Raw genomic sequence first — 26,188 nt, forward strand, 5'->3', positions numbered from 1 at the left:
GAGTAGGGAAAGATCTCTCAGCTGAGGCTAAGTTGGTATGCTTCCCCCAGAAGATTTTGTTCTTTAGATTGCAAGTTGTCATTATTGACATTGCACAGTATTTCAGTCCCTTCGGCAGAACAGAGACATCCATGTTGGCATAATAGATTGTTATAATTCTGGTTCATTCCCTCATGGTGTCTGGTATCCCCCCCACCCCTCCCCTATTAACCCACCCACACAGCTGGCCAGTAGGGCACTAGGACCCTAGTTAAGATGCTTCACAGGACCAGACAGCCAGAAAAAGCTCATTCCTTCCTGGGGGGGGGGGGTGGTGTTAAATCTATTATAAGACATTTCTTTATTGTTATCACTGACTCTCGCATCTTATACAGGTGTCTGCATTTTAATTCTGGAATTTGATCATCCTCTACTCTCAGAAAGACCTCCAATACCCCTCCTGTTTGGGGAAATCATCTTTCAAATATCACCTGCTCCCTGAATTTGTTTTTAATTTTCTTAGTCACAGTGAACTCTCTTCTTCCTTCTCCCAGATTCTCATAGGACTTGGGTTTTTTTTCTGGCTGAAGTTAACCCAGCAAAAAATATTTCTGTTCACTGGAATGTCTCATTTATCAAATAGAACTCATTTTGCTTTTACTGATTGGCCCCTTGGTGTCAAGAAGATTGTTTCGAGGGCCCAGAATTAACTTCCTAGCAGAGGAGCAAGCTGGTGAGTGACTAAGAGTATCTCATCTAGAGCCAGACAGGGCGATGCCGGTCTTCAGTTGTGGAGACAGAGACAAGAGGATCCGAATTTGAGTATAGCCTGATCTAGATGACAGGATCCTGTCTCAAGGGAGGGAAAAGTAGAAAAATAAAGGGGAACAAACAAACTCCGTATTTTTTCAGTTAGCTTGTGAAAAAAAAAAAAGGCATGAAAAATGTCATTTGAGTTTTTAACTAAGAACTCTCACCCAAATTGCATCAGTGGTAGGTGTACAAACAGCAGCACAGCCTTACTTAGAAACTTCGTATGTCTCAAAAAAAAAAAAAAAAAAAAAAAAAAAAAAGCGCCTCATTCTGAGAGTATGTGTCAGGACAGAGTGTTATTGGGTCGGGGTGGAAACTGGAAGCAAGTAATTTAGGGATCATTCACTACTGTGTTTGATATTGTTCACGACAGTTATCTTAACTGCGAGCTTTCCACTACCTGCTGTTCACTGATGGATAAATGGCACCAAGAGAGTAACCGGTAAGCCTTTGACTCTCTTATATTTTCTTTTTCTTAATTCTTTTGTATTATCTTTACTAGATGATTATTAAAGAATAATAGTAAACAGAATCTGCAAATTCTCTTGACGTTGTCACAGAAGGAAAACAACAACAAAACACTACACAATTTCTCCCAGAGTCTACAATCTCAACTACCACTACCTCCTCCAGAAGTTTCGATCTAGACGTACACTTATTCAGCGAGTTGCAATTTAGCCTAGGGTGGAGTGTCAAAGTTTAAGTTCCTCTTGCTATCGGGTAACTCCAGGTCTTTTTGGTTTCTACAGCTAAAAGAGATACTGGTAAATTTGGGACGTGGTTGCCTAAGTGGACTAGCCTTCCCTTCTCTTGACCAGTGCCTGCAACCTGGTCCCTTTAAGAGGCCAGAACTGCGTCCTGCGTCGCAGCCCTAAAGGGATCCTCTCCTGTGCTCCTCCCCTGTCCGCGCGGTGAATGGTTCGTGCCGGCCTATATTAACCCGAGATCTTCCTCCCGGACGGCAATGATGTGAGGCTAGCGAGTCGGCTACCGCGCGCACGACCACAGAGGGCGCGCTGCAGATCGCCGAGAACCCCGAAACGGAGCGGGACACCCCCGGGAGAGAAGCAATGAGGTAGCGGCAGTCCCCGGAGCGGACGATGTGCGCGTCCTGCCCTCGGAACCCCGCGCTACACTGGCCGAGCCAGCCGAGCGCGAGTCCCCGGCGTCCCCTCGGAGCGAGGATGCAGTGAGCTGCGGGACCGCTGTGTTTGGCCCGCCGCGGCCAGCCAGACTTCTCGGACTGCACTTGGGGCAAGCTGCTCATTCCCGGACCAGCTCAGCCGAGGGGCTCGCCCTCTCCCGCACCCACTGGGGGTGGGGAGCACCGGCCCTTGGGCGCACTGCTGTAGTTTCCGCGGCTTCTGGCCCTGGCCCAAGACTTGTGTGTGTGTCACGTTCGCTGAAGAAGAGTTCCAGCTTACTCTCTCACCATCCCGGTTGCTTTGGCCGAGCCGCCCCCCTCTATTTATTTGCACGCACTCATTTGTCCTTTTTCTAAAATATTTTCCGCTCCGCTCTCTTATTTTGTTGCTTGTCTGAGACTTTTGTCCTAGTCCTCTTCATCTAGGCTTCTGTAATATATTCTCTCTCTCTCTCTCTCTCTCTCTCTCTCTCTCTCTCTCTCTGTCTCTCTCTCTCTCTCTCTCTCTGTGTGTGTGTGTGTACGCCTCTCTTTTGCACACTCGAGGCTGAATTTATTTTTTTTTCTTTCTAAGATTCTACCCCAGCCCCTGCGGGGTTCCCAAGCACTATCAGGCCTCTTCTGCTTCCATCTCCCTGTCCCAGAGGTCCTCCCAGCTCTAGTTTTATTTTTCGAGCTTGCCCGGGCCGAGCGTAGCCTGGGTTGGTGGCCCTGCGGGGCTCGCACCCCGCGCTCGGCCACCGCCGCCCAGCCACTCCCGGGCGTCCTCCGGAGATGCTGCCGTGGAAGAAGCACAAGTTCGAGCTGCTGGCCGAGGCGCCGCCGCGGCAGGCGTCCAAGCCTAAGGGCTACGCTGTGAGCCTGCACTACTCCGCGCTCAGCTCCTTGGCGAGAGCCTGCCCGGAAGGCGCGCTCAGCCGGGTGGGCAGCATGTTCCGCTCCAAGCGCAAGAAGCTGCACATCACCAGCGAGGACCCCACTTACACTGTGCTCTATCTGGGGAATGCCACCACCATCCAGGCGCGAGGGGACGGTTGCACTGACCTAGCGGTGGGCAAGATCTGGAGTAAGAGTGAGGCTGGCCGTCAAGGGACTAAGATGAAGCTGACCGTGAGTGCGCAAGGCATCCGCATGGTGCATGCCGAGGAGAGAGCGCTGCGACGTCCCGGCCACCTCTACCTGCTGCACCGTGTCACCTACTGTGTGGCAGACGCTCGGCTGCCCAAAGTCTTCGCTTGGGTGTACCGGCATGAGCTAAAGCACAAGGCGGTAATGCTACGCTGCCACGCGGTGCTGGTGTCCAAGCCAGAGAAGGCTCAGGCCATGGCCCTGCTGCTCTACCAGACGTCAGCTAACGCTCTGGCAGAGTTTAAACGTCTCAAGCGGCGGGATGATGCGCGTCACCAGCAGCAGGAGTTGGTGGGCGCACACACCATCCCACTAGTGCCGCTGCGCAAGCTGCTCTTGCACGGACCTTGCTGCTACAAGCCGCCAGTGGAGCGCAGCCGCAGCGCTCCCAAGCTGGGCTCCATCACTGAGGACCTGCTTGGGGAACAGCAGGAGGAGGAGCTGCAGGAGGAAGAAGAGGAGCACCTCGAGGACTGCCTGGAGGAGGTGGAAGAAGAGGACCATGTGGGGGATGGGGATCCAGCAGAGGAAGAGACCGAGGCGCAGAGGGCGCTGCTGGTGGCCATGCAGTTGGAATGTGAGGACTTGCTGGACCCGCTGGAAAATGGCCACGAGGAGGCGTTGGGGGACGACGGGGTCTCGCTGGGCCCCAGCTCGGGGACGTCACTTCCTCTGTCAGGCTGTGCCTCAGACATGAAGGCCCAACTGTCACAGCTTATTTGTGACCTGGGCGACCTTAGCTTTGGCAATGACGTGAGCACCCTGGAGTCCGATTTAAGGGTGACACGCCTGCTGTCGGGCGAGAGCACTGGCAGTGAGAGCTCCATCGAGGGTGGAGGCCTGGACGCCACCTCTGCCAGCCCTGGCAACGCATCCAGCCCTGCTGACAGCACCAGCCTAGTTGAGTCCCACTCGGTCTAAGCTACCAGAAGACTTCTCCGTGCCCCACCCCCGCCCCCACATACACACAGTGGCTCCCCAACAGTAGTTCTATTCCCCCTAACCTCCAGGAAAGGGAGAATGACGCACTGGAGGCCCAGACCTGAGTTTGGAGTTTTCTGAGGAAGCTATTCTCTCTTCCCTTTAGTTGCCCCAGGGCTTTTGGCTATGAGGTGGCTCAGGTTGGGGGGGGGGGGTGGGGAAGATGGGGGCAGAGGGAAGAAGCACTACAAAGCAAAGAGATAGGCTCTCTGGTTGGTGAGGGTGTGGGTGAGGGAAAGCTGGCTGAGATTGGAAAAGGCCAAGGGCGGGCTGGAGGTGCCCAGCAGCCGGTTTCCTGTTTGTGAGGCAGCTGGGACTTGGGAAGGGGGGGTTAACTTCCTCTCCAGACCCCCTGACTGGAAGGCCTCTCTCTGTCATCAATATCTCATTAACAAAGTCACTTTCATAACGTTGGAGGCTTTAATTACCTGTCCCCGGTTCTTTTGGATATGAGAGCTTGGGCTGTTTACCTCAGACTCAAACTCTTGAAAGTATGCCAAATTTCTCAAATGACTCTCCTATGGGGGGTGTGGGGGGGGGACAGGGTATGACAGTTGTGTTTTGTTTACAGTTAAAGAAATCTAATATCTAAGAAACAAAAAGAGGAATTTTGCTTTAGAAATACACACCTTCCTTCCCCCCAAAGCTCCTACTCCGCGATGCTATGTAAAATATTTTTTGCACTGTTGTGAAGTATTTTTGACTTTTTTTTTTTTGTACATAACTGTGTTCATGGAGCTGAATGTTTATATCTCTTTTGCTGTGCAAAAGATACCTGTAAAACGTTGTTCGGTTGTATATATGGAAATGTGTATAAAACATTTTGTTATTTTTTGAGCAGCATTGTTTCAGTTCTGTTGCATGTCAGCGGGGCGAGAATAAAGAGGAAAAGCTGTCAGAACAGGCGAGCCTCTGGAAATGCTACCCCAGATGATTGGCGGTCAGGAGGTGGGGGCGGGGTTGTGCCTCCAGCCTTAGTGTAGTCCTGCTTCCTCTTGGAGAGGGCAGGCAGGTGAAACCATGCTACCCATCTCCTAAAGTGTTTTTGCATCAGACAATTCTGGGTGTTATATCTGTGTTCAGACTTCTGTATATTTCATATTCCCATTGTGTGTGTGGTGTGTGTGTGTGTGTGTGTTTTGCTTGCTTGTTGCTTTTGGGACTAGAGACTCAACCGTGTGCCTCTAATTGGCTGGGAACTCCATAATGTAGACCAGGCTGGCCTCAAATTCAGAGATTTACTTGCCTCTGTTTCCCAAATGTTGGGGTCAAAGAAGTGCAGCATTACGTCTGGCAAATGGATTTTTTTTTTCCTTCAAGTTAATTTTGAAGAGGTCGGTGTAAATTCAACTACCACAGTGTTTACATGTGTATAGCTGTTTACTGAGTGACTTGCCATCTGCTGAGTGTTTTACCACCTCCTGTGGGTTGGCCTAGTGATCAAGTACAAACATACTATATAATCCTCTTCCTCTGCAAATTGCCACGGTGCTTTGGAGACCAGCGAGCACCCTAAAGAGGACTCTGTGGAGGGGGTCCTGCTTTGTTTTTCTCTGGGAAGAAAAGCAAAGAGAAAAGTTGTAGGCTCCAGACACCCGGGAGTGAGTCATGGCGCAGGTGGGGCTGGGGGAGAAGCTTGAACAGCCTTGTTTCCTTCCCTTACAGCCGGGCCTGGCCCAGTGGGAGCCATTCTGAGAGCAAGACAGCAGAGCTGTTGGCTTGGTGTGGGTGTGTGTGCTGTAGGGTGTTCATGCTTTCTCTGCTTGTTTCTGTTGTGAACTCCAACCAGATGTCTCTGGTTGGGCTACACTCAATCAGCTGGAAGTGGTAACGTGACACTGCCCAAACTCCCTTCTGCCAATCATTTTCCCCCCATTGCCCTTTTGGACCTCTCTTCCTGTGTTGCAGAAATGGATCTTACTCCTGGCCTTTCGAGGCGTCCTGAGGCCACTTTGCTTTGTTTTCTTCCAAAATATGCTCTGAACAGCTAGGCCCAAGGATCCTGAGGAGACTGGAGTACACTGGAATCAGAGAGAAAGGGAGGGTGAAATTTTCTTCCTAATTAATGGGAGTAGTTCAGCAATAAAACTATCCCTTTAAAAGAAAAGAGGTGGGGGTGGGAAGTATTTTTTAAAATACTCAATGTCTTCTTAAGGACACAGGAAACACCTTTTAATCTTCTGTTTTGGTTTGGTAAGAGTCTTCTTCATCTGTCTCCCAGAATGCATCAGATGTATATCATCGAATGACTTTTTTAAATGTTCAGGTATAGATCAGGAAGATGAGTGGCAGCACCCCCCTCTTCGGCCTTCTGTGGCGACACCTCCCGCAGATAGCTGTGTGAGCCGCTGTTCTGTCCGACACTTCACATCTCCAGTTATTGCCACACTGCCAACTTCCACCATCCAACAAAACCTACAAAGGTGCAAGGCGGAGGAGCTGATACGGCTCCTACTCAGGAGCAGGACCGTCACTGTCAGCCAGACAACACGCCAAGGTTGGCTTTCATCAGCTAAGGATGTAGACTTGGCAACAGCATTTAAGCCAAGGCGACCCTCTCTTTAAAGTTTGATGTTTTTCCGACTTCTTACTTGATTTATGAGTAGTGGGGAGTGGGAACAAGAATTGCTGATGGAAAAAGAGCCAGCACCCTTCCTCCCTCCCTTGTCCTTGCCTCACTCTTTCTCCCTTGGCTTCTTGGCTGTTTGTCACCGCACCTCAGGGCTCTTGGCTGATGTAATTCTAGAAGAGATGCGGAGGGGAAACATGATGCAGCCACTTGTTTCATCTCTGTCTTCCAGGGATGACATCACTAGAGAAAGGAGAAATGTCTCAAATGAAAACACAACAAAAACTTTGTTTCTGGTACCTAGTGGTGCTAGGCAGCCTGGTGTGACCACAGCCAGCTCAGGCTATGGGGTGAAAAATACACTCTAGAAAGGCCTGACATCTGGTGTGATCATCACACTGACCTCTTCCTTCTTGCAAGGTGAGGTAGCTGTTTCTCCTTCGCATGTGTAACCCGCTGATGTTTTAAGTGCGATGAACGAGATACTCACTGTCCCCTCTTTTGCAGCCTAAGTCACACTGCAAATCCAACAGCCCAGCACTGAGGGCACAGAACTCCGAGTGACTTCCGGAGGCAGGAGGGCTTGTTGAAGAGGTAGCAGCTGAGGCTCTGGGGCAGGCATTTGTTAACTTCTCAGCACAGACATCCCATGTTCCTGTCTGTAACATGTTGTGTGTGTTGAAGGTGAACGAGGGAAGAGTAGGAAGGTCTAAAATAAACCTTAGCATGACAGAGTCTGTGGACTATGTTAGTTTCAGAGAACCCCTCTCCCACACACACAGTGCCTCTTTAAAGAAACATCTCTCACTACACGCCCACCTCCCCCACTCCAGAAGCACAGTGGCTCTTAAACAAATTAGAAAGACCCTGTTACACCAATTGAGTGGATTTCCTTCCCAGGGGACCCAGCTGTGTCTGAGGGTTCCGCTGGTGAAGAAGATGGAACCGTTGGGAATAATCCACCCTTGGCACCGCACTGGAGATTTCAAAATCTCCCAGGAGTCACCAAAGATCACGAGAAACATCAAAATTCTATTTGGAATGAGTTGGTCCTGTTTTCTAACAGGATTTGGTAATTTAATCAGCAGGCGTCTTCCTTCGTTGTGGCATGCATCAGTAGTCTCAGCAACTGCTGGCAGGGGATGCATGGAAGGGCTAGACAGTGAGCATGGACCTCAGGCAGGAGCCTGGCACCACATCAAATGCCTGGGAAACTACTCCTGGCCCTAAGGCAGGTAGGGGCCAGGACAGTGCTCACTGCTACCGGATGTTGTGTATATGGCCACATCTGGATCTAGTTTTATTGTGAGTTGGAGCCTTTCCTCTTCCTGATGGCTCCCCTCTAGTCATAGCCCAGAGGTCTCTGCCACTATATCCTTGTGCAAGCTCTGAGCTGAGCCAGCTCGAGCAGTCATGGGTAATCACCGTTTTGATGGTTTGAAAAGCTGGGGGCGGGGGGGCAGCTATTCCTTCATCTGTCTTGGGGTGTTCAGCAGCATCAATGAAAGTCTTTACTTTTAACTCCTGTGGACAGTAGCCATTTCTGTGCTTCTCTTCATCTCTGTCTCCAACCCTACTTCCTTCTGTTAATACACCATTCCCACTGCACACCCAGCTTCTCTTATTGCTGCAATCGGCATCCAGTCCTTGGCTTCATTTCTCAACTTTCCACAAACCTGTTCAGAAAGCCAGTTACTCCAGAAGCAAAATAAAACCCCCGGATGTTAAAGGGAAAACGTTAAAGGAAAATGTTAAGGGAAAGCCAACCAGGCAGGATGCTATCAGTCATCACCACCCTGAGATTTCAAGGCACTCTGACCTGCTCCCACCTTTAAGAGAAACTGGAGTATAAAGTGTTTGTCCTGGCCAAAGCCACACAGGGAGGCTCCAGGGTCCAAGTCCTAAGTCAAAGCTGCTTTCTTTCCCCAGCCTCCTTTGTAGTCCCAACGATGTATCCATGGTAGACACTCGGTTGCAGATGTTGTGATGTTGCTGGTTAGCATCCGCTCCACCACCGTTTGTGAACGAATACAAACGGGACACACAATCCTAGAGGTGAGAGAGGTGAGAAGAATAATTGCTGGTGGGAGGCTGGTGGGTGGCTGGCAGTTCTCAGAGCAACTTGGTCTGCTCTTCCACCCATGACATCTGGTCTAGCCAGACTCCACCCTCAAAGAGCAGGTCTGAGTTGAGAGCGAGGAGTTCTTCCCATTGCATCATGGTTATTAATCATCTGTATCCTTCCTTCCGGCCTGGCAGAATTCTTCAAGGTTAAGAATGTGTCTTAGGCGTCTCTGATTCACTCTATGGAGCACTGAGGTTTGCATCTAATGGGTATTCAGAAAATACTCCCAGGGAGGGAAGAGGTAAGTCTATTTCAGGCTAGAGGTAGAGTCTGATAAATCTCCAGGTAAATAAATCTACTCAGGCAGAGGAATCCAGTTTGGAGGACCTGCATGTTGGGTGAGGTGAGAAGCTGCTTCAACTTCTCGCTTCTATCTGAACTTTTTTCTAGAACATCGCCAGCCTTCTGGAGAGAGGTGATTCTAGCTTAGAGGAGGGTGGTTCGTTTGGAGTTGGTTTTGAAGATAATTGGTAACTTGCTTCTACTCATTTTAGCTTCCAAATTCTTGCCTAAGATCACTTAGTAAGTTAGACTAGAATTTTTGTCTCCTGACTGTTGGGACTTAGAGGCTGCCTATTTAGAGTGTGGTGTATACATTAGTTTGTAAGAGGCTGAATTTCTGTCTGCGGAAATTTAGCAAAGCCTATGCATGCTATCAAGGACCACAGGGCATCTGATAGCAAGATGCTCTGTCACAACAGAGCCCAAGACCCACCTGAGGCAAGACTCAGGACCTGAGTGTCTCGGAGATGCTTCTCCCTAGTAGCAGACCTCTCCATCCCAGGATCCATATCCATCTCCATCTCTTTTCAATGTATTCTTCTCTGGCTGGAATTCCAGGATGAGCCAACCATGACTGACAAGGTCATAGGTTTACTTCCAGGGTCCTTTCTCCTTCCTAATTCTGACTGAGAGCCACACAGAGAACCTCAGGCTCTAATCTCTTTATGTTATAAATGGGGAAACTGAGGCCAAGAAGGCTTTTAAAACACATGTCACTGGAAGCTCATGTGTAGAAGAGCCCAGATTAGAACTCAGGGGGCAATTTTGCCCCCAGTCTCTTTCTTCTAGAGTCCTGCAGAAGGGAACACAGAGAGTTCCACAGCCTTGGGGACAGGTGCCAGCTGCTTGTATTCAGAGATAAGCCCTCTCCCCACCCCCAACAACTATTTAAAGCACCCCATTTGGCCTCTTTAAGCTTAGTATATGTCCTGGATTCTTTTCTAATAATAAGGGGATTTCAGGAACCAGGATAGGGAAATATCGTGGGTAGTAAGAAATGTTTTGGTGCAGGCAGTACTCATAACATTACAAATGTTTCCCTAACACCAGATGCCACATTTCAAAAGGCACCAGTCTTGCAGCTGAATTCCTACCCAGAGAAAGAGAAAGAAAAAGTGAAAGATTTCCAAGGTCATATGAGTTCACGGACAGAGGGTGGGTAGAGCCATCAGGTCCTGCATCAGCAAACTCTCGCTTCTGTGTTCTTAGATCGGGGCTTGCAAATGGTTCCCAGATACCACCTACAGACCTAGAAAACCACCCACAGTCAGCCATGACTGCTGATGTCCTCTCACAAGGCTTCCCCAGAAGGGAAACCCAACCTTTGTAGGACACCTTTTCTCTGGGGTCCTGAATCCCAGCGACAACCAGTTACTGGTGCCTGTCATCTGATTCCAGTAGAGGAGCACTTCTCTTTGGAAGAGCCTCTGCTTGTGCCTGGACTGCTTGTCTGGAAGAGATTACCATGTCATGTGGGGCCAACCTTGCTTTCTTATACTGGAGGCAATTGGTCAGTGAAGGAACTGGCCGAGTTCTTGACCAGCCCCTTTAGACATGTTCCTACCAATGAGATTACAAGGTCTTGGTCACGTGTCCCAAATCGTCCATTCCATTCCATTCCTCTGATCCAGATCCCAGCAAAAGTCCAAGGTTAGCCGTCAGAGATGGGATTGGGAGTCTGCAGTGGGTGAAGGGAGTGTTCCCGAGGGCAAGGCTGTAAGGTACAGCAGAAGCGGAAATGAGCTTTTCCTGTAGCTCTAGCCCTGGTTTCGCACATAGCAGCTTTCCTGCCCTGCGTGACTTTCCTTTGGGGGCAGTTCTTTCTGTCGACTGGAAACACTAAAGCCTGACAGCAGTACTCTCTGGATTGCTTCCGGGCTCAGAGTCTAACCAGTGGATGAATGAAGGTTGCATGTAGGGACTGAATAGTTACTGCTATAGTAGTCAGATGATATAACAGTGGGCTCAAGAGTCTCTGTGGGGCTCCCACATACCATACGTGTCCACTGAATGTGTTCCAGTGCCCAAGAAGGGCAAACGTGAGGACTCAAAGACACACAATTGAGTTAAAAGCAGGAAACTGTAGAAGTTTATAGGTTAACATTGCCATCAAAATGTTAGGTGTCCACAGGGATTCTGGATCATCTCCACAGCAGTCTTTCCCATCAGTTGTGGCAGAGGAGTGTATCATTGTCCTGGCTTCTCTGGATGGATTTGTATTTGTTTCATGTAAAGGGGTGCATGATGTCAGCATTTGATTACTGTTCCAGGTCGATACTGCTGGTGTGATTAATGTTCTACATACACACACACACACACACACACACACACACACACACACACACTCCTTGAGGCAGTCATTCAGAAGTGTGGAGAATCTGAAGTTTTTCTGGGAGACATTATATATGGAAAAGAGTACACACAGGCTCTCCAAGAATTTGTGTGTTTGTGTGTGTGTGTGTGTGTATCACCAGTTTCTCTCTCTGTGTGTATCACCATGCTCTCTCTGTGTGTTTGTATGCACACGCATGTATGTGTAGGTGTGTATGCACATGTGTGTGTAATCGTGTCTGTGCAAGTGTGCATGCCCCATGGGTGGACACAACTGGGGCTGTGCTCAGAACACAAGCTGTGCTGTACGCTCTGGCTGTTGTGGTTGGCCTTGGTGTGAGATGCACAGTGAGACACCAGCACAGTGAGAACACCATGCTGATCCTCCCAGACTTCTGCCCAGAGAAACTTCAAATCACATCACCCTTGCCTTTCCGTTAAGCTCTCAATGTCTTTGTTTTTAATATTAAGGGGTCCTTGAGCTAATCAAAATCATCAATTCCCTTTGGGAATGCTTTATCGTGCCAGACACCATGTCCAAGGAAGTATTGGATTGTTAGAATTGCCACGGATTGTTAGGCTTGCTCAGGTGTGGACCTGATGCTCTTGCATAATTATAGGGAAAGCACCTTCCATTCTCAAAATGATATGACTGCCCACCTGCAACCTAGGCAGTTTTCATCTTAATGTGTGCAGGCCTCTGTTCTTTTTGGCTTTTTCCCTCTCTGAAAATGCACATGTAACGTGCCAAGCATATGATATCACTCCATCACAAAAGGGGTGTAACCAAGGAGAGTGCTCGGGGGAGAGGCAAAGATGGTTTGGCTCTGGGGATAGAGACACTTGCTGCCAAGCCTGGCTACCTGAGGGCTTGGGTGGTTTTGCTTTTGTTTTTGTAAACAGAGTGTTACATACCTGGCTGGCCTTCAGCTTCCTCTATATTTGAAGATGACCTTGACCTGTTCCTCCTAGCTGCACCTCTGAAGGAAGTGTCAGGAGTATACACATGGTTTATATTGTGCTGCGGATTGAACCTAGGCCTTTGTGTATGCTTGGTGAGCCCAGTACCACTGAGGTATATACATCTCTAGCTAAAGTACTGAAAAAAAAATTCGAAACAGAATTTTATGTAGTTCAGATTAGTCTCAAACTCACTATGTAGTTGAGGATGTCTCTGAACTTGTGAATCCCATGTCTCCACTTGTGAGAGCTGTAATTACAGGTATGGGCTACCACGCCAAGTCGATGCAGTACAGGGGATCAAACAGGGATGCATACCAGGCAAGTTCTCTATTAACCATGTTTTGTTTCTGACTCTCCAGCGCTATCCTGTTAAGATCTTCTTCAGAAACGTGTTTCATTTCTCTCCCTCCACTCTGGTCTGCTTTCTACCCCCACCCCCACCCCCCCCCACACACACACTTGGCATCTACAAAGAGGGAGTATGGGGTATCTAATGAATTAGGGTAAAGAATACTAGTTACACTAGCAAATATCATACTTTCACTGGCTTGATATCATGAAGATTTCTGTATCAACGGGTGACATTACACGTGAAGGGTTCTCTTGTAATTTCGTTAAAGCACAGTCACACCTGCTCATTTGCATATTGCCTACTTTTGCTCCTGTGTCATGACAGTAGTGGCTAACATACTCTGCCCCTTGGTATTTAAGGGGAGTTTGGTTCCAGGACTGCCTTTCCATTACCTCATAGGCCTGTTTGAGGCAGAGTGACTCCTGCCAGGGGAGTCCATAGATGCTCACTGTCCCTGACAGCAGTCCTCTTTTTCCTGGAAGGGCAGCTGTGGTTCCTAGGAAGTTTTTCTGAGCTCTGCCTCCTGCAATCTGTTGTACTGATCCCCTATAAGAAGTAGCCTGGACTCTCCTCTAGAGGAGGTACCTAACTGGGATTTTGGAGCCTACTGGGGAGCCCAGACCCAAGGAGAGAGGGATGACTCTGTCTTCTAGGCGAGAGGAGCCCAGATAGATGACTGAATAGCCATGGTGTGCTCTCTCAGAACAGGCTAGACAAGTGGTTCTCAACCTGTGGGTCGCGACCCTGAAACCCTCTCTCTCCAAAAAATATTTACATTACAATTCATAACAATAGAAACATTGCAGCTCTGAGGGAGCAACGACAACAACTTTATTGTTGGGGTTCGCCACAGCATGAGGGGCTGTGTTAAAAGGGTTTCAACATTAGGAATGTTGAGAACCATTGCTCTAAGTGAATTTCAGCCTACACCATGACCCCACTCCATGTCTGGGAAAAGCCTTCCCGCCAGGCTGGGGCTGTAGCTCAGTATTAGAAAACTTACCTAGTATCCTCCATGCTCTGTCTCCAACACTGTGGGGCTCGACACACACGCTTTATCAGAAGCGTCTCTACTGGCCAGCTGACTCCCCACACTGGCTTGGAGGGAGGGTGCACAAGACTTTTATTTTGCATAGTTAGTTACGCATCACATCACTTAATGGTGGTGTTAGGAGGTTTTTGTCATTGTGTGAACATCATAGAACATACCCACACAAACCCAGGTGGCCATAATGTCACCGTTGTACCCATGCCTGGCTACTGACCAAAATATCATTCCCTGGTGCATTTGACTGTACTATGCTGTATTGGTTGGATTTTGGTTTTGTTTTTTAGTATACAATGCACCGATTTAAAACTAAACCACACAATATGTTTTAAGAATACTTTGATTTAACAAGGCATTTTTTTTTTTTTTTTTTTTTTTTTTTTTTTTTTTTTTTTTTTTTTTTTGGTTTTTTGAGACAGGGTTTCTCTGTATAGCCTTGGCTGTCCTGTTCACTCTGTAGACCAGGCTGCCTCCCAAGTGCTGGGATTAAAGGCGTGCGCCACCACTGCCCAGCCCCATTTTTTTTTCAATATGTTTATGGCTCCCAAAAAGACATCTGAGAAACCAAATGATGATGGATTTTTCATTATTATCTTTTAATAACTTTAGTGATGAATCTGTAAATAGTTGAAATTCAGGTGTCATTATCAAGAAAAATAAAGAAGACAGGAAGAAAGAGAGAAAAGAATACAGAAAGGCAAGGATACAAGCTGGGTGAGCACACCACCCTAGGGGAAGCAGGTTGAGAGGCTGTTTGTGGCCTCTGCAAGTCCCAGGTGGCATCTGGTGGTACAATTCTGAGGTCTACAACCCTCATTTGTAAATAGGGCTAATTGTGGCATTGTTCAGTTCAAAGGGAACCATGAACAGAAGCCATATCTCATGGAAACTCCAGACTAAGTCTGCATCTCAGCATGGGGGAGATGCCAGAGAGGGATTCTGGCCACTGCTGCCTTTAACTATTTCATTCAACTCCAGCTCCAACTGCAATGTCCCAAGACAAAGTGTTTCCTTGGGACTTGTGATATTAAAGGCTAGATCCTCACATCCTCGCCCTAGTCCTGAGGAAGTCACTCTTCTGTGTGCATGGTACATTTGAGCTTACAACAGCAATGCTCTCGGATAACTTCTTTCTGATGACCATAGCCACCCAGTGTGTTGTACAGTCAGGGCATCGTTAATAGCTCAACTATTAGGTAAGAGAGCTAGGGAGTAAAAAGTGGAGAGCAGCCGATACTGCACAGACTGCACACAGCAAAGCACCGGGGACTCTATACATGAATATCCGATTGTAAGAGAATGCATCATGGCAGAGCCAGGATTGGGGTCCAGGCCTCCTGAGTCTAAGTGTTCAATAAGGGCCAAATAGCACAGGGCAGAAGGAATGGCTGAGGAGCACTGGGGATGATGGGTAGTCAGGAAGGAGAATTGTGGGGAGGATGGCAGCTGGCAAGAACAAGGGAGTGGGTGGGGCAGGGACCATCGCTTCTATTATGTGACTGTCATCAAAGTGCCCAAATAAATAAAGGCTTGCAATTACAGGGAGAAGTGGGTTTGGGACTCTCCCAGCGGCAGGGCCCAGATGTTAATTAAATCTAGGATAGATCATTATCTCTCTCCACTGGACTGAGCTGAGAGACGTGGAAGCAGACAGCAGGTTGAGAGCTTACCCACACAGCTGTTAGGTATTATTATTTCTGGGGTTTAAGAGGCACCTAACCTGAGGCTCTGGGGCACAGCTGAGGGGAAAGAAGCCACACTAAGTGCTAGTCACAGAGGAAATTCCCTACTCCCTTTCAGGGTTAATACAGGGCCTGCCTGGGCTCTGGGAATTTACCCTGTAGCTATGCTGAAACTACATGACTACGTTCCTGTACTAGGGTCCCCTCAGCCAGACCCAGTGGTTCAAGTGTGGACAGCAAAAATCACAGGCACCCTAATGGCTGCATGCAAGCGGCTCAGTATAGAAAAATCACAATAATAGCAATGTATTAGGTACCAGCAGAGTGTGCACACCCCTAGTCTAAACAGTCATTGGTTCAAATAGGGAGCCTGGTTTAGGTCATTTGTTGCTAAAGTGTCACCTCTTCAGTAGCTAGGTCATGGGCACATGAGAATGTAGAGAGGAAGGGTTCACAGAGGAGACATGGTAGCCTGGTAACATCATGGGGACCACTGGGTCAGTGGCTGTTTTCTAACAGATATGGAATAATTCAATATTATGCTAATTAGAAAGGCTGTCCTAGGAGATGCCAGGCAAGAGAAATGCACTTTATTATTTGTAAATTAATTTAGAAACATCAAGGACTTTGTCTTAAATATTGTTAATGTGATTTAGTTCACAAAACGTCTGCGGTCTTTGCTTTCAATACCATTTTCCTGCAGGCTCTGTTCCAGATATGTAGAGGTTCCTGGTCTGCTGGTCGGTGGTGGCTCTGGCTAGCTCTCTGTCTGAGGTGGAGAGAAAAGTAAACCATGCTTTCTTATTCAGGGTCTCCCATTGGCAGAAGATTCCATGTCACTATAAGTTAGATTTGTCACCTGTATTTGATCACCTATATATCTGCTTCTGCCAACTTGTGAAGATCAAGTACCTGTATGTTAATGAGAGGTGAGTCACTTAGGATTGATCTAAGCATTAAATGGCACCTCCAGAATTGCCCCCAAAAGCTGCCCTGATAATTGGTCTGTCTCTGAGTCTCTGCTCCTCTATGAAGTAAGACAGGGAGGGGCTTATTCTATAGTTTTAGCATAGAGTCGTAGTGGGCAATCCTTTTTAGGGCTAAAGCTATACAGTGATTTTTGTCATATTGTCTCTGGCTTCAGTCACTCTGGGTATGGTGACTCTCAAGGACGCTATAAAGGTTTCCTAATCATATTTTTATTGTGCGTGGAGACACAAAGGGATGAAGGCTTCTGAGCAGAGTGTGGCCATGATCTTGAAGATCAAAGTCTGACTTCTGAATCCTGACCTTGCTTTTGAACAGTTGAGCAACAACAAGGATAAAGAGGCTTTGAAACACTGTGGTGGCCTAGTTACGTCCTACCTGGGAAAGGCAAACAGACATGAGCTACTTTAATTCCCTTCAGCACACTGGTTAATAGGCTGACTGAGCATTCAGGACAAACCTAAGAATAAGCGTGCATGCTTGGATGCAAATGATCAGGCTTTAGTATAGAACTCGGGGGATGGAAGGGGAAGATAGAACTAAAGATACAGGCCTGGCTTGTGGTGTCTGACCATCGCTTACTCAGTAAAGTTTTAACTCCTGATGCTGCTTGTTTTGATTGTGGCTTTGAGACAAGGCCTTCCTGTACAACCCAGGCTGGCTTGGAGCTCCCTATACAACAGGCTCAGGTTTTAGGTCTTCGTGTCTCAGCCCCCCTGGCACTAAGATGTCTGCCACCATACCTGGCTTTTGATTCCTGAGTTGGTTCAGCCATGGAAACAGTACCCACTTTAGAGGAAACGCCTTTGTTATATTCTTTCTTCTCTCTTAAATGAACATTTACAATAGTGTCTATAATCATGTCAAAATTGACCTTGGTCACCTAGGACCTAGGAATATTTACAAATAGTTTTAACATACTAAATTTTATTTATAACAACTAACACATTGTTATAACTTACATATTTTATCCCATTTATATCTTTTATATATCTTTATATGTTTATTTCTCATTTGATTTTAAACAGACTTTTGAAGTGGGTAGAAATTACTTTTTGTTTGTTTGTTTTTGAGACAGGGTTTCTCTGTGTAGCCCTGGCTGTCCTGGAACTCACTCTGTAGACCAGGCTGGCCTCGAACTCAGAAATCTGCCTGCCTCTGCCTCCCAAGTGTTGGGATTAAAGGCGTGCGCCACCACTGCCCGGCTGGAATTAATTTTTAAATTTAGCATTATTGTTATTATTTTGAGACAAGGACTTGCTCTGAAGACCAGGGTGAACTTGACTTCTTGGCAATCATTCTGCCTCTGCCTAGTGCTAGGAACAGAGGCAAAAGCCACCACCATCTCTGGATTTGGGCAGAGATGATTATTGTTATTTATAGATTAGGAAATTAAGGGTCAGAAAGGGCCTATTGACTTAGAGTCACAGAGTCGGAGGTAGTGGTGACCTTCTGGTCACAGACTTTCTTTTTTCTTTCTGATGGAGAAGGTAGTTTGAATGAGAAGGCTTGCTCAGTCCTTAGTAAGTGGACCAGAACTAACATGCCAAGGGCATTGTCTTATAGTTGAGATCAAAACCATGGTCCATTCAATCAGTATCTTAAGCTTAGATATAACTGGGGAGAGAGAACTGACTGCTCCCACCCTCCGGGTTAAGGTCTGAACCAGTCTTTAACAAGAAGTTGCTTCAAGCCCATAATTATCCATTTTAAGGCAATATAAAAGACATAGAACTTTGAGGGTAGAATTTTAACTATCAACAGTGGGCACTTTACTCTGGGGATAAACAAAAATTGGATAGAGGGGAGGTGGTCCTAGGAGTGTGAGCCATGGTAGAAGGTTCTAGATGGGCTCCTGTTCTGTAGTGCCCCCCGTCACATGCCCAGATCTGCCACTGTGTCTCTGTATGCCTTTCTAAGCGGGAGAGACCTTTAACTACCTCATTCCCATGATGCCATTCCACTGACCTCCCCTCACACAGCTCTGCCCTCTCTAGATGCAAATAGGTTCTTCAGTTGCCAGGACACGGTGCTAGGCATGGAAGAACAGGAGACTCATCAGAGTCCTGCCTGCCTAGAAGATTCAGCGACTTTGGAAAAGGAGAGAAAACTAGATACATCCAGAACCAGCCAGGATTCCTGGTGTGTGTGTGTGTGTGTGTGTGTGTGTGTGTATGTGTGTGTGTGTAGATGAGAAAAATATATACAGGGGTCAGGTCTTCAAGAGTTTATATATCCAATAACTTTGATAGTTCCGTTGGTACCATGTGTAGCAGGACACTTATTCTGCTACATTGTATTTGCAGTGGAGCTCGGTGATTAGGCAGTAGAAGAGGAGGTGGAGCTGGGAGAGAAAGAGGGGAAGGGGAGGGGAGATATAGAGGGATGGGAGGAGAAGAAGGAGCATATCAGCCATGAAGAACCACGGATGGGTAGAAAGCTGTCCTGGGTAGCAACTTCTATCAAAAGGTTAGATATTAGGTAACAACTCTAATTGTGTGTGCATCTTGTTTCTTGAGCATTTCTAAATATATAAATCCTTTAGATAATCATTAAGCTTTAAGAGTCTCATTTCTACCGGGTACTGAGAGGATGGCAGTGTGAGCCATCCCCCCACTGGCATCTTGTGGGTTCCAGGGCCTGTGCATCTAGCTAGCCACAGCCATGGTCAGAGCCAAGGGAGCAGTGGGAACATGGTGGCTGCCTGGGAACAAGCTGGACCAGGCTCCGTTTTCTAAATATCACCCAAACAACCATGGACTTGGATGATTCTCAGAATGGATGGTGCTGAACCACTAGATGAAGGCAGAGTACATGTCCATGGTAGTGTGGAAAAAGGATGAGGATGAAGAAGATCTAGAGAAAAGAAGAGCCTCTTGTAATAGTCCAGGCAAAGATGAGGAAGTTTGGGGCTGCAGGATGGATGCTGTAGGTAAGAGGATATAAACCAAGGATATGACATAATAGTCAAGCAGACAAGAGGAAGAGAGAGATGTTGAGATAAACCACTCCTCCTTCTCCATTCTTTATTTGAGGATGTGAGGGTGGTAGCTAATTACATCATGGCCCTGTCTTGAAAAACCAAACAAAAACAACAACAAAAAACAATGAAAACCTTGAGTAGGATCCCTCCCTACAGAGAGCAGGTTAATAAGCCTTTAACAGCGCACCTCTGCCAGCTACCAGAAGTGGCTCCTCCCATGTGTTGTTTAAAAGGGCAGTGTCTTGATGTTTCAGAGGCATAAGATGGACCTGGGACCAAGGAGAAATGAATTAAGAAGATGGGTTGGGTGGAGTAGAGGAAGGCATTACTAGTGAACTAATTAATGTATCAAAGGTACATCTTTTGGGGGGATATCTTCACATGGAATAGGGACATACTTAACAACCATTTTGGGGCTGTTGTTACTAGGGACCTAAACTGGGTTGTTATGAATTGATAGGCTAGCTCCACAAATGAATTACTCCTTAGATGCTTACATGGCCTCAAGGACATCATAAAAGAACCTCCAAGAACCAATAGGTCATTTTTATTCAGAATATTCTCTCAACACAGTTGCAATGGTTTCTCAGTTACCTTGAGCTTGACTCTCAAGCAGACCTAGACTGTTATTTAACAGGTGGATAAACTGAGTTTGAGAGAATGTGTTGAAGGTTTACTAGAGATCACATTCTCATTTAGAGACCTAGGCCATTTGTTGAAGCTGGAACTTCAGAGTTATTTGTAGCCGTACAATGAATCTTCTCCCATAAAACAAACAAACAACAAAAAACAGCTAAAAATCTCTCAAGTGGCTAAGAAATTGTCTATGATTTATGTGAGTCAGAAATTCAAAAATGGCATATCCAGGTGGACATGATTTGGGATCTTCAGAGTGTCAGTCTGGTCCATGATCATCTGACTGAGCTTGTGGAGCTCGCTTGCATGGCTGGCAAATGCGTGCTGACTGAGGGATGCTGACAGCAAGTATTCACTGCCAGTCTGTGGGGCTGTTGGAGTATCCTCATGACCGGGCAGCTGGCTCCCCACAAGTGACAATCCAGGAGAGATTAAAACAGAGGAGATGCTTCCATGCCTTTCATGGCCTAGCTTCAGAAGGCATTCACCAACATTTCCATAGTGTCAAAAATGATTATACAATAGTCATAGTTGGTGCAGAAGAAGTAGTACAAAAGGCACCATCTTCAGTATTCACTCTCACACAACCCCACATAGGCAATAAGTCAAGATCAAGTGAGTCCTGGGGTCAGAGGACGTGGCTGTGCTGTTTGGTAGGTAGGGATCCTGTGAAAGGCTTAGCTTTTTCATCTGTGAAACTGAGCTGTAGCCTTCCCCTGGTTGGCTGTAGTGGGTGGTGATAAAGAGTCCACTGTAAAGTATAGTGTAGTTAGGACTCCATATCTGCAATTTCATTCAGGAAGACCACTATTCACAGGCTGAAAAATAATCATGCCAGTAGGCAGACTTTTGGCTACTTTGTGGGTTCTTTTAAATTCTACCCTTTTCTACTTCTCTTCCTCCCTTCCAATACCCTAAGTAGAAGAGTAAGTGGGATAAAGGAGAGAGAGAGAGAGAGAGAGAGAGAGAGAGAGAGAGAGAGAGAGAGAGAGAGAAAGGATGAGAGAGAGAGGTCCCTGAATAAAGTCAGGGGTAGGAAAGGGGTGATGATATTGTAAGACTACTTTCTGCTGATTAGAGGACCTTGAGTTCCTTGGGGCAAGTTTGATCTTCACTGGCAGGATCTCTATCTCTTCTTTTCATCTCCTTGTACATGGCTACTTGACAAAGCACAGCCAACAGCAACCAACAGCATCCAACCACCAACTGGCCTAACAACCACCTCTACTGTGGCCCCAGCATTTATATATCCTCTGAAAAGTCTCCAGAATTCCAAACGACACATGCTCACAGAAACTATCTGCAGCTGGCGAAAGCACACCTCTGCTAGAGCCTGAGGCAAATCAGACTCACCTGCTGTGAACCAGCCCTATATTCCCACACCTCAAATTAAAACAAAAACACATTTCCATAATATTTCTATGTTTTAAAAAGAAACCAAAATTCTCACTATATACCAGTATTAAACATGTACATATTTTTTTCCTGAATTATTTTGTAAACAGCACAACAGATGTTTACACGGAATTGAAGTAGATATTATATATAGGTTTTTTAGAGACTATTTAAAGTACACAAGAGGATGTATTCCTGCTTATATGCAACTATGATGGCGTTTCATATGAGGGAGATGAGCATTTGTGGATTTTGGTATCCAGAAAGAGCAGGGCCCCGTGACCTCTAGTTCTCCTGAAAAGGAAGCTGGGACATGCTGGGCTCCAGACTGAGGCTTTCTGGGCTAGAAGCTCAGTTCTACCACTTACCAAGAAAAGTTTGCCTAGATACTAACTCCCTTTTTATGCCTCAGTTTCCTGGCCTATTCTCATAGAAATAAATGATGGCAGTCTCTAGTTCTTAGGGCTTTAACGATTCAATTAGGCAGGGCAGGCAGAGCACTGATAATGGCCAACACTGGACTCCTTGATGTAAATAACAGCTTTTACTACTGAGTGGCCACGAAGTCTGGAAACAGAGATATATTGTCACGCATCATAATGTGAGATCAATAAACCATCCATTATATTTCAGCCTGTATTTCTAGCCTCAGTGGCCAGCCTGGATCCCTCTGCTGTTCTTCAATGCCCAGGCACTTTACTGTACCCTTTAGCTGCACCTGTAATCCAGTTGGCTGATCTGAGATAGGATCCTACCTAAGCCCTCATTAGAGAGGTGAAGACCTTCATTATACTAATTAACGTTGGTCCAGCCCTGGCTTCCCCAGATGTGAGATGCTGTTAATGCCGTTCTCAAGCGCATTGCTCATCCTCCTGGGGCCTTTTATTACACAGGCACACAGGACAGAACAGATGTCCCCATGCTACTAAGTTGGTTTTGTGAACTGTAGGAGCCAGCCACATAATGGCATAGATATATCTTACCTAGACGGAACCAGGGTACCAGACATCACATGGAAACTGTTAGGACAACCGGGAAAGGGATGTTCCAGAGGGAAGGCTTGGGGCTGCATAGATATACCCCACGTTAAGTCACGTAATTCTGAGCACCCAGAACTCTGAGCTTAGAAAATGATAGCTTGGATGATGTTTAAATTACTATAAAACAACTCTTTGCACATAACTTCCCAGAAGGTTCTATAAATACAGAGAGCTTCTGGGGTTGTTGTCTGTCTGATCATTTGTTTTGCTTTCTTTCTTCAGGAATCTGACTCAGGTCTTTCTGGAGAATACCTATTACTTAGGATGGTTTTCCCAAAATGTGCTATAACACAAACCCCATGGAAGGTTACTGGCATTAACATTCAAACAGGTTGACTGCGCAACTGAGCTTGGGAAACACTGGATTGAACACGGTTAAACACGTTTCTTTTTTGCAAGACTCTCAGAGGTTTTCAGATACTAATGAACCTTCAGGATCCTTGGGAGTGTGATAAAGTCTACTGTGTTCCCCAGGCTTAGAAGGCCTGCAAACCTTGTGGGGGGGAGCAGATTTCAGACTATGTACTCACTGGAAAACAGACACAGGAAAACAGATTTAATAATTCAGAACCTACTTCCTCATTTCCCGACCATATCCACTTATTTCTGGTAACACCATCTGTCTGAGAACTGCACCTAGCCCCATTCATATGGTCCCCAAGGGAACTGGCGTTTTTTTCTCCTTATATTTTGTGTGTGTGTGTGTGTGTGTGTGTGTGTGTGTGTGTGTGTGTGGTCTGTGTGTATGTGTGGTGTGGTGTGTGTTTGTGTGGTGTGTGTGTGGTGTGGTGTGGTATTGTGTGGTGTGGTGTGGTGTGTGTTTGTGTGGTGTGTGTGTGGTGTGGTGTGGTATTGTGTGGTGTGGTGTGGTGTGGTATGTGTGTGGTGTGTGTGTGGTGTGTGTGTGGTGTGTGTGTGTGGTATGGTTGTGTGTATGTGTGTGGTGTGTGTATGTGTGTGGTGTGTGTGGTGAGTGTGTGTGTGGTGTGTGTGTGGTATGTGGTATGTGTCTATGGTGTGTGGTATGTGTGTGTGGTGTGGTGTGGTATTGTGTGGTGTGGTGTGGTATGTGTGTGGTGTGTGTGTGGTGTGGTGTGTGTGTGGTGTGTGGTGTGTGTGTGTGGTGTGGTTGTGTGTATGTGTGTGGTGTGTGTATGTGTGTGGTGTGTGTGGTGAGTGTGTGTGTGGTATGTGTCTATGGTGTGTGGTATGTGTGTGTGGTGTGTGTGGTGTGTGTGGTATGGTGTGGTGTGTGTGTGTGTGTGTGTGTGTGTGTGTGTGTGTGTGTTCACATGTGGGTGGATATGCCTGTCTGCTATGGAGGAGTCTGCCTTCCATGCTAACCTTTGCGACAAGGTCTCTTAAACGTGGAGCCCTCCAACGTGTCTAGTCAGTTCAGCTCGCTCCGAGGATCCCATCTCTGCCTGCTGAGGCTGAAGATCCAAGGTGGGACCATTTGGTGGCTGGGTGGGAGTCAAGGATCTGAACTCTGGTCTTCTGTCCTCAACCTTGTCCTGGATCTGAGTGAGTACCAAAACAGCAAAGATTACACAGAGAAATCCTGTCACAAAAAACCAAGCCAAACCAAACCAACCAAAACCAACCAAACAAAAAAACCAAAACCAGCAAGAAAGCAAAATAAAACAATTAATGTACAACATTGCACACGAGTGAGGGGAAATCACCTAGAGAAATAGGCTGAAGTGTGAACAGAGACCAGACCGGAGAGGAGCAGGAACACCCTGGAGCCATGGTGCCTCACACCTGTCATCCCAGCACATGGGAAGTAGAAGCAGAAGTATCAGAAGCTCCAGGCCAATGTAAGATGCTTGAGATGGGTCTCAACCCCCAGCCTCCATTTTTGCCCTTACCATTTCTAAAACGTACATGAAGAATACATTGTACTTTAACAGTAGGGGGAACTAAGTTGCACTTTCCTAAAAGGGGAAGAAAGAAAAGAAAAAAAGAAAAAGAAAGACAGAGATGTGGCCTGTTTTAGACTGGATTTGCTAGGTCTGAGTTTTGTGGCTTGACTTATCTAATTTTATTATATAAAATATATTGTTTTAATTTATTGATGTATCTCCAGGAGATGTGGGTCAGATCTGGCGGATCCAGGCAGATAATGTGCACATAGAGCCTCCTCATCCTTGAGGGCCGGTACCTATCAGCATTATGTCTGACCACACCCGGGCTCCAGAAATGACCACACCTGAGGAATAGCTGCTAGAGCAGGGAACTATCTAGACAGTAACAACGGGCACAAGGCTGAAAGCCCATTGCTACTGTGCCCAGAACACAGCAATTCCTCTCCAAGGGACAGAGCCAGAATATACAATGTACACACAAATATTCATTATGGCATCATATTTATAACAGTAAAAAACTGACAAGACATTGGAAAAATTGCATATTTGTCAAAAGAGGACTGTAAACATGAATCCTGGTGTTTTTACATAGTGGAATGCATACATGAACTGGCATTGGCATAGATAGGTCCCAGATCAAAAGACTTGGGCAAAAAAAACTAAGTAGCAGTTTGATTTATTACTTATTAATAAGTATTAAGTAATACTTAATTAAGTATCAATTAATAAGTATTTAAGTAATTAATAAGTAATTAAATTAATTTATAAGTAATTAATAAGTAATTATTATTGTATAATAATACAATATTATATGATATATAATATCATCATATTATGTAATATATAATAATATAATATAAGTAATTATAAGTAATTAATAAGTAATTAATAATTAATAAGTATTACTTATTACATAGTATTTCATATTAATATACTTTTCTTATATAAATACATTATTTTTATTTATTGATATGAATTTCTATCAGGCTTACATGATGACTCCATTAAGTTAAAAACTTAACTTAACCATTGGTCATTTACGGTCTTCTAAACTGTTATGCATGTGAACACGAATCACTGAATTTCTAAGCGCTTTGAGGATAGAGGAAAGAAAAGAAGATAACGAAAGTGATACCTTCAGTGGGGTTTAAACCTGGACTGAATAAGACAGGGAAGCAAGCCGAGTACTTATCAGCATCCACCTCTCTCTCTTCCTATGATGCAATATGACCAGTTGGTTCAGTTGGCAGCTCCTGCTACCATGTCCTCCTCATCGTGATGGACTGCATCCTGGACCAGAAGGCTTCAGCTCAGGGCTGAAAAGGAACAGGTACACTCATGCCTACTCCTGTGTACCTTCCTGGGGGGCGGGGGGAGGGTTAGTCCTTAGGCTTCAGGCTTGTGTCAGACAGCATAGGTTCATTCTTACCATTTGCTTAAAGTCAGAGAGTCTCCTGGCCTAGAAATCCTAGTTTTTATTTGATCTTTCTCAAGCTTATCCAGCTGCTCAGCTCACAGAAGCAGACTCTGTTCTCTTGGTTTCATTTTGCATTTTCTACTCCATCTATTTCATCTTTTTTCCAATCTTTGTAAAAAATGTGCTCGGTTCTGGCTGGCACTAACATTCTGAGAAAATCTGGACTGACTGGTTTCCTGGTATCCTTGCCTGGCATTGGCATCTGGAGAGTCGCCTCAGAACCATAGCTAGCAAATAGAAATGGCTTGAGGCACATCACACCTATCTCAGAGCTGCCTCTGCCACAGCTCTGCTCTTTAGGTCGGTGTGACATCATGGTTGCAGAACACACATCTCATTTATCACATTTACAAGTGCAGGGACTAGATGACAAGGTTTGCCTAGCGCAAGCTAATGCATTTGTTC

At 46.3% G+C, this 26,188-nt stretch overlaps 1 protein-coding gene across 1 annotated transcript; it reads left to right on the plus strand.

Moving 5' to 3' along the window:
* The first annotated feature begins 1,699 nt into the window (after nucleotides 1-1,699).
* On the plus strand, nucleotides 1,700-4,883 carry Fam43a (family with sequence similarity 43 member A). Its single transcript, XM_034515724.2, has one exon. It carries the CDS (start codon nucleotides 2,711-2,713, stop codon nucleotides 3,983-3,985), a length of 1,275 nt encoding a protein of 424 aa, XP_034371615.1. The 5' UTR covers nucleotides 1,700-2,710; the 3' UTR covers nucleotides 3,986-4,883.
* The last annotated feature ends 21,305 nt before the right edge of the window (nucleotides 4,884-26,188 follow it).

Source organism: Arvicanthis niloticus, chromosome 12 (assembly GCF_011762505.2).
Source record: "Arvicanthis niloticus isolate mArvNil1 chromosome 12, mArvNil1.pat.X, whole genome shotgun sequence".
Classification (NCBI taxonomy): domain Eukaryota; kingdom Metazoa; phylum Chordata; class Mammalia; order Rodentia; family Muridae; genus Arvicanthis; species Arvicanthis niloticus.

Excerpts from the sequence above, each read along its gene's own strand:
- Fam43a (XM_034515724.2), top strand. The coding sequence starts at position 2,711 with ATGCTGCCGTGGAAGAAGCACAAGTTCGAGCTGCTGGCCGAGGCGCCG.